The 15827-nt window shown below is 36.7% G+C and overlaps 1 protein-coding gene across 1 annotated transcript in view; it reads left to right on the top strand.

Moving 5' to 3' along the window:
• Positions 1-15827, top strand: part of LOC115773049 (CUB and sushi domain-containing protein 1) — a 454304-nt gene that overhangs the window by 349061 nt on the left and 89416 nt on the right. The window contains exons 26-30 of the mRNA XM_030719557.1: positions 1204-1395; positions 7816-7942; positions 8289-8500; positions 10556-10747; positions 12547-12685. Coding sequence (XP_030575417.1) covers positions 1204-1395; positions 7816-7942; positions 8289-8500; positions 10556-10747; positions 12547-12685 — 862 coding nt within the window. The remainder of the gene's footprint in view (positions 1-1203; positions 1396-7815; positions 7943-8288; positions 8501-10555; positions 10748-12546; positions 12686-15827) is intronic.

The raw sequence follows: 15827 nt of genomic DNA, 5'->3' as shown, positions 1-15827 counted from the left end.
ACCAAAGTTATAGCCAAGTAAAATCAAAGTAATTACCTTGCATTAACAGTGGTTATAGCTGACTAATATCACATTTAAATTTATGTAACTGGGTAATAAAAGGCCAGAAACTGGGAATAAAAATGTGGAAATAAATGTATGTATGTCTATGAGGCAAAACTAAAAAGTAATATTAAACAATATTATAACACACTAACAGTGAAATGGTTACATATGTGCATTAGAATTTTTACTGACTGGTGGTAGATGCTTTTACATATTAGGATAGTATTACGATATTATAATGCTGTAAATAATCCTACCTTTTGTTAAGTTAAACCTAATTAGCTGAGGAGTAGATTGCAATTGAAGAATGAGTGGACTCTGGTTTTGTGTCCCGAATCTGTTCAGAAGTAAAAGATGAGCTGTTTTACATAGAATTACATCACTCAACAATCAAGTGAATTGATAGTGATTACCATATTAAAACAATTTATCAACACAATATGCCGTAAGTATCATTAAACTTTCATTGAGAGAAGCTGAAATTTATAAATTTGTAAAATTTGTAAAAATGTAAGTATCACGAAATTTATTGGGTAATGAAATATCTGGACTGCTAGTTAATAAGTCTGCTAAACCTTTTTGAAAACAGAGCTTTTAATAATTAATTACATAGCAACCCCAGTCTGTTATGTGCATATAATGTTATGTCCATCATAAGCTGACCTGAGGGGAAATAAACAAAAAACAACAATAACAACAAAAATATATGTTGGTTACATTCTTGTATCTTTGTTTAACCATCTGTCTAAGTGCCAGGAAACTTTCTTGTTCTAATGTATCTTCAAAATTCAGAGACTGTCTTTTTTTTTGTTGTTTTTTTTAGGTGTGTGTGTGTATGTTTACATGGGATTTGAAATTATTATTTGATGTTTTATTTCACATTTTCATATAGAACCATATTTTCACTGCATGACTATAACGACAGTGCTTTCCACTACCATTACAACTATCTTTATATTTTTCAGAAAGTGAGAAGCCCAAACTTTTTTTTACATCTCAGAGAAAGAAAATTCTGTAGGAAGTACTGCGACTCAGCAGAAGAATACAATAACTTTATGTCCTTTTGTCCATAACTGAATCATCCTGCGTGCAATGTAGTGTTACAGCATGGACAGAAAGACCTCTAATCTCTATATTTGTGTTTTTATCTCTTCCTAGGTTTTGACCTAGTACGCTGTGAGGAACCAGGTGTCCCTAGTTATGGCTATAAAATCCAGGATGATGGTCATTATGCCAACACTTTTGTCCTCTACTCCTGCAACCCTGGATACAGTCTTCATGGCAGCAGTACACTCACCTGTCTCAGTGGTGATAGACGTGTCTGGGACAAGCCACTTCCTTCCTGTGTCGGTTAGTATGCCAGCACATGTGTAGGTTCCCTTCTGCATCAATATTTCAGAGCTACAAGATCTGAATTATTAACCTCTGGACAACTCTTTTTTTCATATAATTCAGTGAGTGATATAGCAGGGAGAAACTACTCCTCTCTATTTCTAAGTTGCAGCATGACGATTCAAATGAGAGTGTGAGAGAACAAGTGACTGAGTCAACACGCAGATTAATACATTCAAACGAGCGCGTGGGGACTGATTCAACACTCTGTGGGAAATATTGGTAGTGGTGCTAATACAATTTGTCCATAAAAACTGGCCTTTCTGATCAGCAGCCTGTGCACGCAAGATTACCTGCACTGTGGCGTCTGGTTGTCATCAGGCATGATATTTTAGTGCACTGTGCTCTATATTTTAAGGATTGGATGGTTAAGATGCAAAAATAAAAGGCGATTTCTGAAGTGATAAATTTGTAATGTAAGCCAGACAACTCCCTAATACCCTAAAGGTGTGAAGAGCATTTTATGCCAGAGACTTTGACAGAAGCCTCAGCTTTCTCTTTTATTCTCAGCATGCACAATAAATAGAATATTCTATCAGGAGAGAGTGAAGGTGATGTGATGTAGGAAACAATATTGATTCATCTAAAATAGTTGCTTCTTGAATAAAATTAAAGTGAAATAGAACCAAACAGAGATATCATGCCATAGGAAAGCTGCAATAACTCTAATAATAATAACAATAATACAGACTGTTTACTATATAACTTAAACTTGACTGCCTCCTAATAATAGGGATGAAGTTTGTTTTCCTGCATGCTCAACAGTCACTTTAGTCAAACTAGATGGCAGATATACATTTTCAGATATACAATAAAACTTATTTTCATTATGAAACAAGCTTACTCCACCCCTATAACAAACTGATGACTCTTTATGATTAAAATTGTCCTCTTATTAAGAATCAGATTTTAGAGAGTTCACAAAAGATAAGGAAAGACAGAAATTGAGATAAATTTATTATAATTTTTTTTTAAAGATAGCCCTCCTCCTGTGCTTCCCTCTTTTTTTTTGTCCACTGATGCCAAGACAGAATGCTAATATTAATCTAATCCCAGATTAAAATAATAATAATAATACAGCATTCATTTCTAGTATAAACATCACAGACAAACAAAACAGTGGACATAAAAACATTCAAGTTGCATCAGTCATATCAGTTTTGTGCTAAAACAACACAACATTAAGGTGCCCGGGTGGCTCAGTGGTGGAGCAGGCAACCACATGCATATGCTGCCCGGCAGTGCGGGTTCGTGTCCTGGCCTATTGCTAATTTGCCCGTGTGTCTTCCGCCGTATCTTTCCCCCATTTCCTGTCTCTACACTGTCAACAAAAGCTGCTGTGGCCAAAAAAACAAAAAAACAGAAAACACACACAACATTGAATAAATACATATGTTACATCCTGAATATATACACTATATTGCCAAAAGTGTTTGCCCTTCTGCCTTCATAGGCATATGAATTTGAGTGACATCCCATTTTTAATCCATAGGATTTATTATGATGTCAGCCCACCCTTTGTAGCTATAACAGCTTTAACTCTTTCCACAAGGTTTAGGAGTGTGTTTATGGGAATTTTTGACCATTCTTCCAGAAGTACACTTGTGATGTCAGACACTGATGTTGGACGAGAAGGCCTGGTTCGCAGTCTCCGCTCTAATTCACCCAAAGGTGTTTATATCGGGTTGAGGCCACCAAACCAAACTCGTTCATCCATGTCTTTATGGTCCTTGCTTTGTGCACTGGTGTGGAGTCTTGTTGGAAGAGGAAGGGGGCCATCCCCAAACTGTTCCCACAAAATTCCCACCAAAATGTCTTGGTATGCTGAAGCATTAAGAGTTCCTTTCACTGTAACTAAGGGGCTGAGCTCAAACTCCTGAAAAACAACCCCACACCATAACCCCCCCTCCACCAAACTTTACACTTGGCACAATGCAGTCAGGCAAGTACTATTCCCCTGGCAACCCAGAGTCATCCATCAGATTTCCAGATGGAGAATTCATCACTATGATGAACTGAACACCTGAATTCAATGATTTGGATGGGTGAATGAATACTTTTGGCAATATAATGTATTTTAAATTAGCCACCATATTTATTTATTTTTGTCAGATACTCAAAAATAAATAAACTTTTTGGGCTGTCTAAAATACATTTGGGTATTTTTAGTATGTTTTCAGGCAGATGAACTACCAGAGGATAGATGTAGCTTTAGTTGGTATTTGACACCTCATAATTAGTATAGAAGTATGCCAGGAGATGCAGGTGTTTTAACTTTTTTCCTCTGTTGCTTATGGACCTGTGAAACCTGTTTTGACTACAGTAAGTGCAGCTGGTCATTCTGATTCTTTATTTTCATTCAGCAACCTCCAGTGAAGCATGAACTCAAGGTTTGTTTACTCGTATTGTTTGTAGCTAGCTTTGAAACCCCTAAAGGAAATTTGCAATCTTTTAGAGTCCATCATTCCTATTTTTTCATAAATATTGTGTAGCTTTGCATATTTTCTAAATGAAAGCACATTTTCTGTAAGTATTTTATCTTGCTGGGTAGATGTGGGCACATAGCACATGTTAATTTGGAATTCCCTGCTGCAATGCTAAACCATGTGTCTTGTAACCTGCCAGTACATCTGCGATCTGTCATGTGGGTTATACCCTGCTGTGGTTCCTAATGGCAGCTAAAAACAATGTATGTGAATAGATGTGTGTGTGTGTGTGTGTGTGTGTGTGTGTGTGTGTGTGTGTGTGTGTGTGTGTGTGTGTGTGTGTGTGTGTGTGTGTGTGTGTGTGTGTGTGTGAGAGACCCTGAATGCCTCTGCAGTCAGTAAAATTTTTGTAGCTGTTCTGTCACTGCCTTATTTCAACCAGCCAGCAACCAGGAGAATACTTGCTGGCAGAGCCCTGGGCTAACTACCTCTGTAGCTACCTTTATATGTTTCTCCTTTGTGTGTCTGCTAGAGTGTTTGTCTTTCTGCCTCTTTGACTGTCTCCTCCACTGTCTGTCTTGCTTACTTCCATATCTATGTGCATAAGCATGGAGATGAGGAGATAGCTTTGCCTCAGGCTTTTTCTATACCAAGAGTGGTTGTCTACTAATATTTTTGCCATTTCCCACTCTGCCTGTTCTCTGCCTATCTTCTCTATATGTGAGTTCTTATCAGTTCTACCATTTTGGTTTTGTTAAAATCCGCATTTGCACACAAGCACACATACCTATACAATCTTGCATGTACTTATTAAAAAAAAAAAAAAACACAACCCATTAACATAACAATCAAGCCACTTCTTTACATACAACTAACTTTAATTTTTATATGGAAGTTTCAAAAAAAGGTCAACTTTAAATAAGGCATTAAAACACAAATTCTAAATCTCAGTCAGTATTTGCATGCATCTTTTTTTCTTCTAAGTTCACATATAAATTATTAAGTGTATACATTTTCATTACCATAGCACACATGCATTACATTATCCCTTAACCAGATGTTTTTTTAATACAGAACAGTTCAGTTACATCAATACTTATTACCTCACCCACTAATAGGTGGAAGGAGGTTATGTTTTCACGCCTATTTGTTTGTTTCTTCATGTGTTAGCAATATAACTCAAAAGGTTTTGAACCAAAATTGATGAACCTTTGTTGAAATATTCCTTAGGGGCCCAAGAACATATGGTTTCATTTTCAAGATCAAAGATCAAGGTCACCAAAAATTTTCCAAAATTTTATAAATCTATCTCTCATCATTGCCAATGTTTTAAAAGGCTTGTCCCAAGGTATTTTAATTTATTGTGATTAAATTTGGTACTTGTGTACAAACAATTATTGTTGACAATTCATTATTTTTTCCATTTTAAATTAAAATACTGACAATAATACAAAGTGAACTACAAACCCTACACAAAAATCTCATATACATATACAGTACTATTGATATCTCGACAAATGTTTGTTTTTCTTTTTTTTTTTTTCATAGGATGCTATTAGGGTTAGATTAGTTGGCCACTCTAAATTGCCCATAGGTGTGAATGAGAGCATGAATGTGAGTATGGATGGTTGTCTGTCTCTCTGTGTTAGCCCTGCAACAGGCTGGCGACCGGTACAGGGTGTACCCTGCCCTATGTCAGCTGGGATAGACTCAACACAAATCTTCTTGTTGTTGCAAATTACATTACAGAGATAAGATCTCTCCTTTTCTACTGGTAAGGTCCCTAAGGGTCAAGCCGAGGGACTCTGCAGCATGAGTGGATTCTATTGGTGGCCTCAGAGCCTGTCTCTAGCTCCTGTCTATCTTGGTGGCCTTGAAGTCTTTCTCTGGCATATGTAAATATGTTTATTTGTGTACGCTGCCCTGTGAAGGTCAGAAAGCTGAGCTGCAAGCAAAATATTACAAAGTACTTTATCTGAATAAAGGGATGAACAGAATATTTGTCTAAAGTATAAATATTCTCCCAGTGTGATGGCAGCCTCAGAATTGTGGTGATACTACAACCTGTAAAGATGTGTGTTTGCCCTGGTTCCCCTTGATACTCCAGCAAGTAAGTACAATAAATGTTTACATTTGAGTCACCTGGAGTATTCTTTCTGCACTGAGGGAACCTGAACTCATCAAAATTTACAGAACAATAATTATATTGATGTAAAAAAAAAAGAGGTAAAATCAAGTAAAATCTTTTACATTGGAAGAACTTTAGCTATCTTCCCTCTGTCTGTGGCGAAATACATTTATCAGTATATGTCAAAGCCAGAACATCAATTAAATTTACAACAGTTTAAAAAAATATCTCATCAAAATTGTTTACACCTGTTGGCCTGTTCTTTAAGACTTCTGGAGCTCTCCTTGAAAATTGGCCAAGGCTTTCTTCATAACTCATGTTTCCCTCTCTTTGTCTGTGCCTCTTTCTAGCTTTCCTATCTACCAGCCTTTAATGATAAAACATAACAGAAGAGTTGCCTTTCCTTTCCTGCTTTCATTCACCAGGGACGGAAACAACAATGTTGTTGTACTGTGTCTGCTGGCGGGTGTGTTCATATGTCTGGATGTGCTTGCATAACTGCAGAAATGTTTTCAAGTATGTTTCTGGCCCTTCTGTGTGATTGTCTCTGGGAGTATCCTTTGTGTTTGTGTTCACATGTGAATTTGGATTTGTGTGCATTCTGCCCAGGGGAATGCAACAACAGTAGGTTGCAATGGTTTTGTAAATGGTAGGGCTGTGTTAATGATGCTTGTTTAACTCACAAACAAACACACATAGATATCCACCCATGTACACACACACACACACACACACACACACAAAACATGTGTACATGTCTTCTCTCTATCAAACTGTGTCCTAATCAGCAGTCATCTTCTTGCTCTATGGGCCAGCATGTGTACTATGTACTACCGTAATGAGTTCAGATCTGCCTTTTTCCCTGCTTTGTCCATCCTCCCTGTTCCTTTCCACTCTAAAGACAAAATAACACAAAACTCTTTTGTGCTTTGCAGTACATCATTTTCTTGAGCTTTGAATGCTAAAGACAGATCCTTAACAGAAAAGAGCCACCAAAGTTATTTGCCAGCCTTGAAACAGTATACCAAAAGCTTGGATAATTCAAGGTTGATTTAATGATTCAAGCATTTCGTAACTGATTCTTAACCTTCACACTTCAGTGTAATTTACAGCAAAGTAGAGAAGCTACAACTTACAGAGATACACTGAAACATTCATAGAAAGAGAACCTTACAATGTTTTACAAAGAATCTGGTTCTGCAGAGAGAAATGGTTTTCAGTGGTCCAAAATGTTGGGCCAGATCTAAAACTGGTGGATATCACGATTCTCAAAAAAAAGAGATATTCAATCAGAGCCTGACCCCAGCCAGAACCAATGCCTGAGGATAAGACCCAATCAAATAGTACCAGCACCTTCATGCTCGGTTCAAACTGACAGCAGCTGTTGAATAATAATGTCCCCAGTTATATAAAGTTACCCAAAAAAAAAAAAAAAATCCGATATATAATCTAAATAATAATATAGTATTCATTAAAAGTTAAAATTTTTTTCCAAGCAAGTTTTGTCTAACCACCCAGTTGACAGACATTATAATTTTGTAAACAAATATCTGTGAAACTAACTGCAAAAAAAAAACAAAAAAAACCTGCAGTTATTCTACAATACATGTCTGCCTGCCCTGACATTCCTTTATGTTTCCTTTTAATATGTTTAGTATATGTATATTGTATGTGTTTTAAATTGTCTTGGTTAATATGCATTTGTGAATGGACAGATTTAGCTGTTAACACTTAAGATGCATACATTAAGAGGGGAAATATGTGCTTTTTTCCAGTGGTGATTATGCTTTCTGATTCTCATCCTCTTGCTTCTTGTCCTTGTAGCGGAGTGTGGAGGTCACATTACTGGCGCAGTATCTGGACGCATTCTGTCACCGGGTTATCCTGCTCCATATGACAACAATCTCCACTGTACCTGGACTATAGAGGCTGATACAGGAAAGACTATCAGGTAATGTTAGCGCACATGAGTAATGTGCCAGTGACCTGCAGTTATCTGGAGTATTTTGTGTTCTAGATTAAAGGGAATGGAGACTTCTTATTTTAAGAAAATAAATAAATAAAAACAAACAACACAAACTTGCACAACAAGTTGTTTTCCAGGCTGAATAGGCATATGGAGCAATTTCCACATGGCATAAACCTTCATTCACCATAGTCTGTAATGACAAATGTTTACTGTCAAAACTGCTGCTGCAATTAGTCATTATTCCACTATTAAATTTTAGATGTGTCTCTTCGTTGATGTTACACATGCTAAAAATCTTGAATTTTTGTGTTTTGTTTTTTTTTTTCAGTCTGCACTTCATTGTCTTTGACACTGAGGTGGGCCACGATATTCTGAGAGTTTGGGATGGTCCGTCGGGGCCATCAGACGGTGGAATCCTTTTAAAAGAATGGTCAGGCCCGGCGTTACCTGAAGATATCCACTCAACTTTCAACATACTTACGCTGCAGTTTGATTCCGATTATTTCATCAGCAAGCAAGGATTCTCAATACAGTTCTCTAGTAAGTAGTCTTCTCTTCTTATTAGAGTCATTAAACCTAACGTGGGAGAATAACATTTGAGTTACTGAAAACTGCTTAAAAAAATGTGCCATGATTCTGCTAAATCACTGATTTGGGTGGTCTGCCCTACTTTATCCCTCAGATCCATTTATGATGAAAAAAACAATTATGAAATTAGCTATTAATTTAGCTAAAACTCAGCACTCATCCATATGCTTTCTTAGTAATCATATAAACCCTATTTTGATTATAAGAAAATTAATCTGGCATTAATGCTGCATTTAACGGGATTTCTGAAGAAGCTTTAGTCATAGAATCAAATGAGACATTTAATATCTCACCTTGGGAGCCAGGCTCAGTAAGTACTGAAGTAGCCCACCAGAGACCTGTGTCATAATTTTGGTTGTAGCACACAGGAGAGAATAAAACAGTGCTGCCTCACTTCATTTTTTTTAGTAGCATAAAATATTTATTTGAGAAACAACAGTTTTGTGTTTGCTATGAAAGATTTTATAGATAATGTTAACGAGTAGATGTTTAACTTATTTTAGGCTTTGTTTTGGTTTTTCTCCCTTTTGTAAGTTGAGTTCAGTGAACCCAAACTGTTGCTGCTATTTGTCCCGGGGCAACTTGCATGATCGTTGTGCCATTTTGGTGCAGAGATGCCCTTTGGTATTTGAATCAGTGAACCACAAAATGTATGTGCATCATCCTTTTAGATTCAAATCTCTATGGCACCAAAACCGATCAGAGGCACCCTGTGTAAGAAAGGGTAGAAGGCACTATAACAACTAGTCAAGAATGTCAACTGCTTATTCACATAAAACCATTCTCTCACACACAAACACACAGACAAATGCACATTATTATGCTTGCTTATTTTTACTTAGACATTTGTTACCCTTATAATTCTTACATCAGCCTCCAACTGTTTGCACACACAAAACTCAAACACACATAAAACAAACAAACAGATGTATTTAAAGTCATAAAAATGCACTTCTATAGTTTTCGGCCTCTTTTTCTGTCTCTGCATCTCTGACACATTTAGTTTTGTCTCATTCTTTCCATATTTAAAATAATAAATATTTACCCTTGCTAACCTGGTAATCATAGCCCTATTATTCCATTACTATGGTAATTACTCTTTGTATTTACCTCCATGTTGATTTAGGAGATGGTATTCACCACCGCACTCATTTATTTAAAGCCAAGGTTTGGAATAGTAGTTTTTTTTTTTTTCCTGCTTCCTATCTTAACACCTTAGATTTATTTTGTGAGCTCCTGAGGGGTCCAGTCCCAGAGGGTGGGTAGATGACAGATGACAGATAAAATACCCTTCTAAACAGTGCTGGAAAGGGACGGTATTCAGTATACAGTGTATGCTGTATTTTAATTTTTAGTAGTTATAATAGTAATCATTTTTAAAAATGTCCTTTAAATGCTGTTATCTAATATTATAATCACATACATGTTATACAACATAATTAGATATTTTTTTCTTAATCTTTAAGCAATGATTGATTTGATCAAACCACTATGTTATACTTAACCTTAGGCAACCAGTCTATTTTAGCAAATAAAATGCCTGAGTGGGGGGTCTTTTATGGCCTAATTATATTTTATACAAGAATACTTTTTTTAGTGGATCTGTCTGTGTTGATCATACCTATACTATTTCATTTACCTATGACTGATATTCTGAGGTGTTTTAATTTAATTAATTGGGTTTTCAATAATTTGTTATGAAAAAAAAAACACAAATTGTACAAACAAATAACATTGTTCAAACAGTCTCAGTCTTTTACTCTCACAAAACACATTTCTGATCCACTGAGTTTCTAACTTGTTGGGGTGAGTGTAACCACATGTATCTCCAGTTACCACTACCCTAACCCCCATTATTACTCAGTATGCTATATGTGTGTATTGCTTCTTCTGCTGCTGCTGACAGTACAATGGTGTTACACTTGAGTGCATCTGTCTCAGTTCCTTTTGTCCTCCATGCCCCTAGTATGTCAGTATTTGTCTGCCTTTGTTTTCTGCACTCTCCAGCCACAACAGCTACGACCTGCAATGACCCTGGCATCCCTGTAAATGGTTCTCGATATGGGGACAGTAAGGAACCTGGTGACAGTATGACATTCCAGTGTGACCCAGGGTATCAGCTTCAAGGCAAAGACACCATCACATGTGTGCGAATGGATAACAGATTCTACTGGCACCCTGACCCTCCAACATGTATAGGTAGGTGTACAGCTGTGGATCACTGACTGCCAAGGCTGACATTAAATTGATTACAGTCAGACCACTGATACATTACAGCTTATGTTGGGGGCTTGTATATCATATAGCAAACAAAAATATTGGGACAGAATATTAAGGCATTAGATTTTTTTTTTTAAGTTCTTTTGTAGTGCTAGTTGTTTTGAATACACTGCAGTGGTAGACTCTACCTAGAAGCATTATTATCTTAAATGGGATTTTTATATGACAAAGAATAAATAAATAGTGATTCTCCGTACTAGAAGAAAGTTATTTAAGATCACGGAGCTCGTTTCCTGTTTTCCTATCATCACTGTTAGGCCCACCTGCTCCTTATAGCCCAGTGAACTTTTAAATCCAACTCCAAACTTTATTCACATGATTCTATGTGGCAGCTTGTTTTGTACTGTCATCTTTTCCTCTTTAGCTTCTTTTGATGCACTTGACTTCTTCACTAAAGGACAGACAGAGCGTAAAGCCCTGAGACCCGCCTTATTTTTTTTCATTAATCAGGAAATTCAGTGAGCTTTTCAAAAATACACTCAGTAATACGACAAGTTGTCTCACCACACAGCCTACAAATTTTAAAATGCTGCATGTCAATATTTTTCATTTGATAGCATCCAGGTGCCAAACTACATGGCCTTAATGTGTCACATTCATTTTTCTGATAAACGGCTTCATCCAGTTCAGTTTTGTCTCTCATATGACATCCTGTGTCAAGTTAGTCAGAGTAGATAGATGAGGAAATCAAAAAGGATTACCATACAAGGTCCTGAGCTAAATCATTTTTAATTATTCAAGGACCAAGATGCACAGATCACACAAGCCACTGAAAACCTCTGCAAGAAGTAGCAGGTTGCCCGTGTTGTTAGCCACCCAGCTTGCACCAAGGGACTTGAGACAGTTGGCTTACTGTTTGATGCCACAGTTTCCTTTTCTGTTGCTTTTTGCTTTTCTTATCAGGCACCAGTAAGTCCTCCAGCACAGTCACAGAGACCAGTGATTGCCTTGTAACCGTGCATGTGAAACTCATTATTCTTTGTCCCTGATATTGCCTTTGACTCTTTGCTAGTGACCTCACGTTTTGCATGAATGTAGATAAAATGTTGGGCTCATATCTCCCTCCATGTTCACTTTGCTTAGAGGATGCTCCTGCACTTTCACCTCAGGTAGTGAGTGCTCTGTGTTCCAGAGCTCCCAAGATGAAACACACTAAACACCACTATGCACAATGGACTTGTGTGTTAGTGTGTTTCTGTTTGTGAGTGATTTGCAACTGTTAATGCCTTTGTTTACTTCTGTTTGACTGTTGATAATCCATTCACACCCACCTGCCAGCCCCGAGACACATCTCTGTTTTGCAAACTCTTCCTTCACATCACCAAATTGCTGCTTGAATGCATCTTTCTGTCTCTCTTGCCAATATCTCTTTCCTGCTCTCTGGCTTGTTGTGGGATAAAAGATCGCTAGGGGTAATTTTCTCTTCTAACTGCCCCCTGCCCTATACTCTGCAACAAAATCTTGCAGTCTTTCTAGTTCTCGTTTTCTCTTTTGCCTTCTGCAGCCACCTTTGGAGGTAATATTGTCCACTAGGGGTTATTCTCTCTGTCCTAACCAATCTCTGCTATGCTTCCCGTTACTAACTAACTCACTTCAGCTCTGCCTTTCCGTGGGCTTTATATGACAGGTCAATCAGGGGTGATTCCAAGTCCAAATAACCCCAACAACAAATAACAATGTTTCTCTCTCTCTCTTTTCTTCTCACTCTTTATCTTCAGCGACCTGTGGAGGTAACATCAGTGGTCCTTCAGGAGTAATTCTGTCTCCTAACTACCCCCAGCCTTATCCCCCTGGGAAAGAGTGTGACTGGAGAATCAGAGTAAACCCAGACTTTGTTATTGCCCTCATCTTCAAAAGGTAGACCACGTATATTTCAAACCACATGCTGTATCTGTTAATGTTTGTGGTTAATGTGTTTGTGGTGAGAGTATCTCTTTAGAAATCCTAACCTTTTTACAGCCTAAAGGCCAGATTTACTAAGCAGGGCAGATTAACTTGAAGTTGCAATTGTTAAAATGCACTCATGGGACCGGGAAGTTCTGCGCTAATTTATATACAGAGTTGTAGCCAGTTCATTTTTAAAATGACCTACATTCTACCAAGAGCAGCCCCAATGAATAATAACGAGTAATATGCTAACCAAAGTAATTTTGTGTAAGTGCAGGTTTTTCCACATATGTTTTCTTGCGGTAGCAGTGTGACAATTCATCTCAAGGAGAGGCAGTTGAAGGAGACTCTGTATGTTTTTGATATAGTCTTCTGTTGAGTATTGTTGGGATCTGTGTGGATAAATCTGTGTAATCTATGGAAAAATATGACATCTCAGGAGGCATGCAGGAGGGCTGCTTTATTTCTGTTCCACCAAATAAACCCGAAATCTCCTCCTCCCTCACATTAAGATCAATTCAGTTGAACCAAGTAAAAACCAAGCAAAAATAGGAGAATTATCGAACTTTCAGGGTGAGAACTGAGCGAAGAGACAGATGTCAAGACAGATGCAAAGTTTTGGCACCATGCTCACAGCTTTTTGCATCCACCGCCACCAATTACGGACTCATTCTGACATTTTCCCCGACCACTGCAGATAAATCAACACTTTTAGAGGCAACAATCAATAACAAAATAACATGCTTTGTTGTGTGTGTTAAAACAATGTAATTTGTAGTAAATTGCATACCACAAACCTAAGTCATTCATATAATTCATGCCTGTGTGCATGCTTTTCAGTCACAAAATTCACACTGCAGAGACTGTTAGTAAATTTGACCCTAAATCTTTTCAGCCTTTTTTGTTTCACTGAGTTAATCATTGTGACCCTGTTGATAGTGTTCTACACATCAGTGATAATGATATAAACTACCAATAAATAATCATCAAAGTCTTGTATTGATACATTGTATGGATATATTCAGTGCAACACGCTCTGCATTGAATATCTCTCTGCAAAAAACTTTAAATATTGTAACTATACAGGTATATAAAAGGAAACTAAGTAGGTCTTTTTCACACAGCATGCTAAACTTAATGCAGTGAAATTAAAGACACTATTCTTGAAATTCCTATGTGAATAAAAGGAATTTCTGACCAATTAAAGTTTTATTTTTTGATAATAGGGCAGTGATTATTTACATTTCAAGTCCTGCTTGTGCCTCAGTGGTAAATATTTTACAAGTCACAGTGGTTAGCGGCTTATGACTAAAGCAAAAGTGAAGACTTGAGCTTCAAATGTTGCAAAAGAGATAAAAGCAAAAGCGGACTTTCTCCAGATTGCCAAAGGAGAGAAAATGACCCAATTTTAGCTTCATGTTTTTAAGCTTGAGCGATAATTCCCTTCTGTTGTAACAGTGAGGCGGTTTTATTTTACTTCTAATTAAGTTGTATTGATATTGGTTGTTTTCTGAATGTTGCATATCATATTTGTCGTAATTTGTTTAATTTTAATTTGAAATTATATTTTATAAGCTTAGCTTAAATAGACTTCAAGATGACCCAGTTACTGATGACTTCTTGATCAGCCTTTGAATTTAATCACAGTTTTCTTTCTCCTGTGAAGTCGGCCCTCGTATTGAGATATCATTATCTGAGTGTCCACTTCCCAGTGACCTTTCTTTTGTAGCTGTTTTAAAAGGTATCAGCCTGAAGTCTTATTTCATTTGTAAAATAACTCAAAGTGGTAGGTTTGAAATCCGCTGGCTATTTAGAGTCCTTGTAAAAGAAAATGCATTTGTATCCATGTAATTTCTATGCCATTACAATATATTTTTAACAGACTACTTTCACAATTTTATATGATTGCCCCTGATTTTTCCTCCAGATCTTAATAGACTCTAGTTTTATTATTGTGGCTTGAAGAGTTATAATGCTGCCTCATCTCTTTTCAGTGAGAGCTTTTATTTTAGTTTTATGACATTTAGTTTCTTTAGCATTTAGACTTGCCTATATCACTAATGCAAACGGTATTAGCAGAGATCATTTGATGCTTTGTCAGTGCAGAAGGGGTGTAGGTGCAGTTAATCCCATTCGGTACCAGACACAAAACAAGATTTAAACTTTCCTTGCAGTTATTTTAACTTTGGTAATTCTTTGCATATTGCATTATTAATGTATAATTTCATTTATTGTAGTAGGTAACTGAACACATATTTTTACACATATTTTTCTTTTTTTTTTTAACCAAGTCAAAATCTCAGTTTAAATGACCATCCTGTAGGTTGCTTTTGCATTTTTAAATCTCACAAAAAATATATTTTCTAAAATGTGACCTAACATGTTAAATTACAAAGTTGTTGGCATTTTGCTTCATTGCATGTTGCATTACCATAAAAAACTGTTATTGCTCTCAGGCCAACTGTGGTTTGCCTTATGTACATGCCTATGGCATGCACAGTGTTATATGTATTTCATAATAAAATATAAATATTACACTATAGCACCCCCTAATAAACTGTAGTGCTGAAAACTAAAACAGAAAAGTACTATTCTGCTGTTTTTGCAATAATGCTGCACTTAAACTCATACAGTGCATCTCCCTCCTTCTCTTTCTATTAATCTTTCATTGCTTTGACAGGCCACACAAACTCTCTCACACACACAGTTCCAACCAAGTGACTCCAACTTGCATGTGTGAGAGAATGAGCTAATATTCACATACCTACTTAAGTTGATTAGGTGTTGTCTCAGCCAGTATTTGCATTCTACAGATAACCACATGCTTAGAATATAAATGTTACAATACATGTTAAACCCTTTCAAGGTGAGACAGCAGGTTCAGGTTGATTAGCCTAACATGAAGACGACACTGTATGACTGCTGTTGCAGCAGCTCCTTATTTTTCTAAATATCTGTAAAATTGATGTTTTTGGTCGTATATTGCTGTCTTCATTTTAAGAGGATGAAAATATTAAATTTGTGAAAAAGAAGGTAAGAAGATGAGTTGATAGTTACATTACAATGGAACTAGCACAAACTGACTGACAGCCATTAAATTGAGTATAATGTA

Source organism: Archocentrus centrarchus, chromosome 3, assembly GCF_007364275.1.
Source record: "Archocentrus centrarchus isolate MPI-CPG fArcCen1 chromosome 3, fArcCen1, whole genome shotgun sequence".
Lineage (NCBI taxonomy): Eukaryota > Metazoa > Chordata > Actinopteri > Cichliformes > Cichlidae > Archocentrus > Archocentrus centrarchus.
This window is presented reverse-complemented; position numbering and strand designations above follow the sequence as displayed.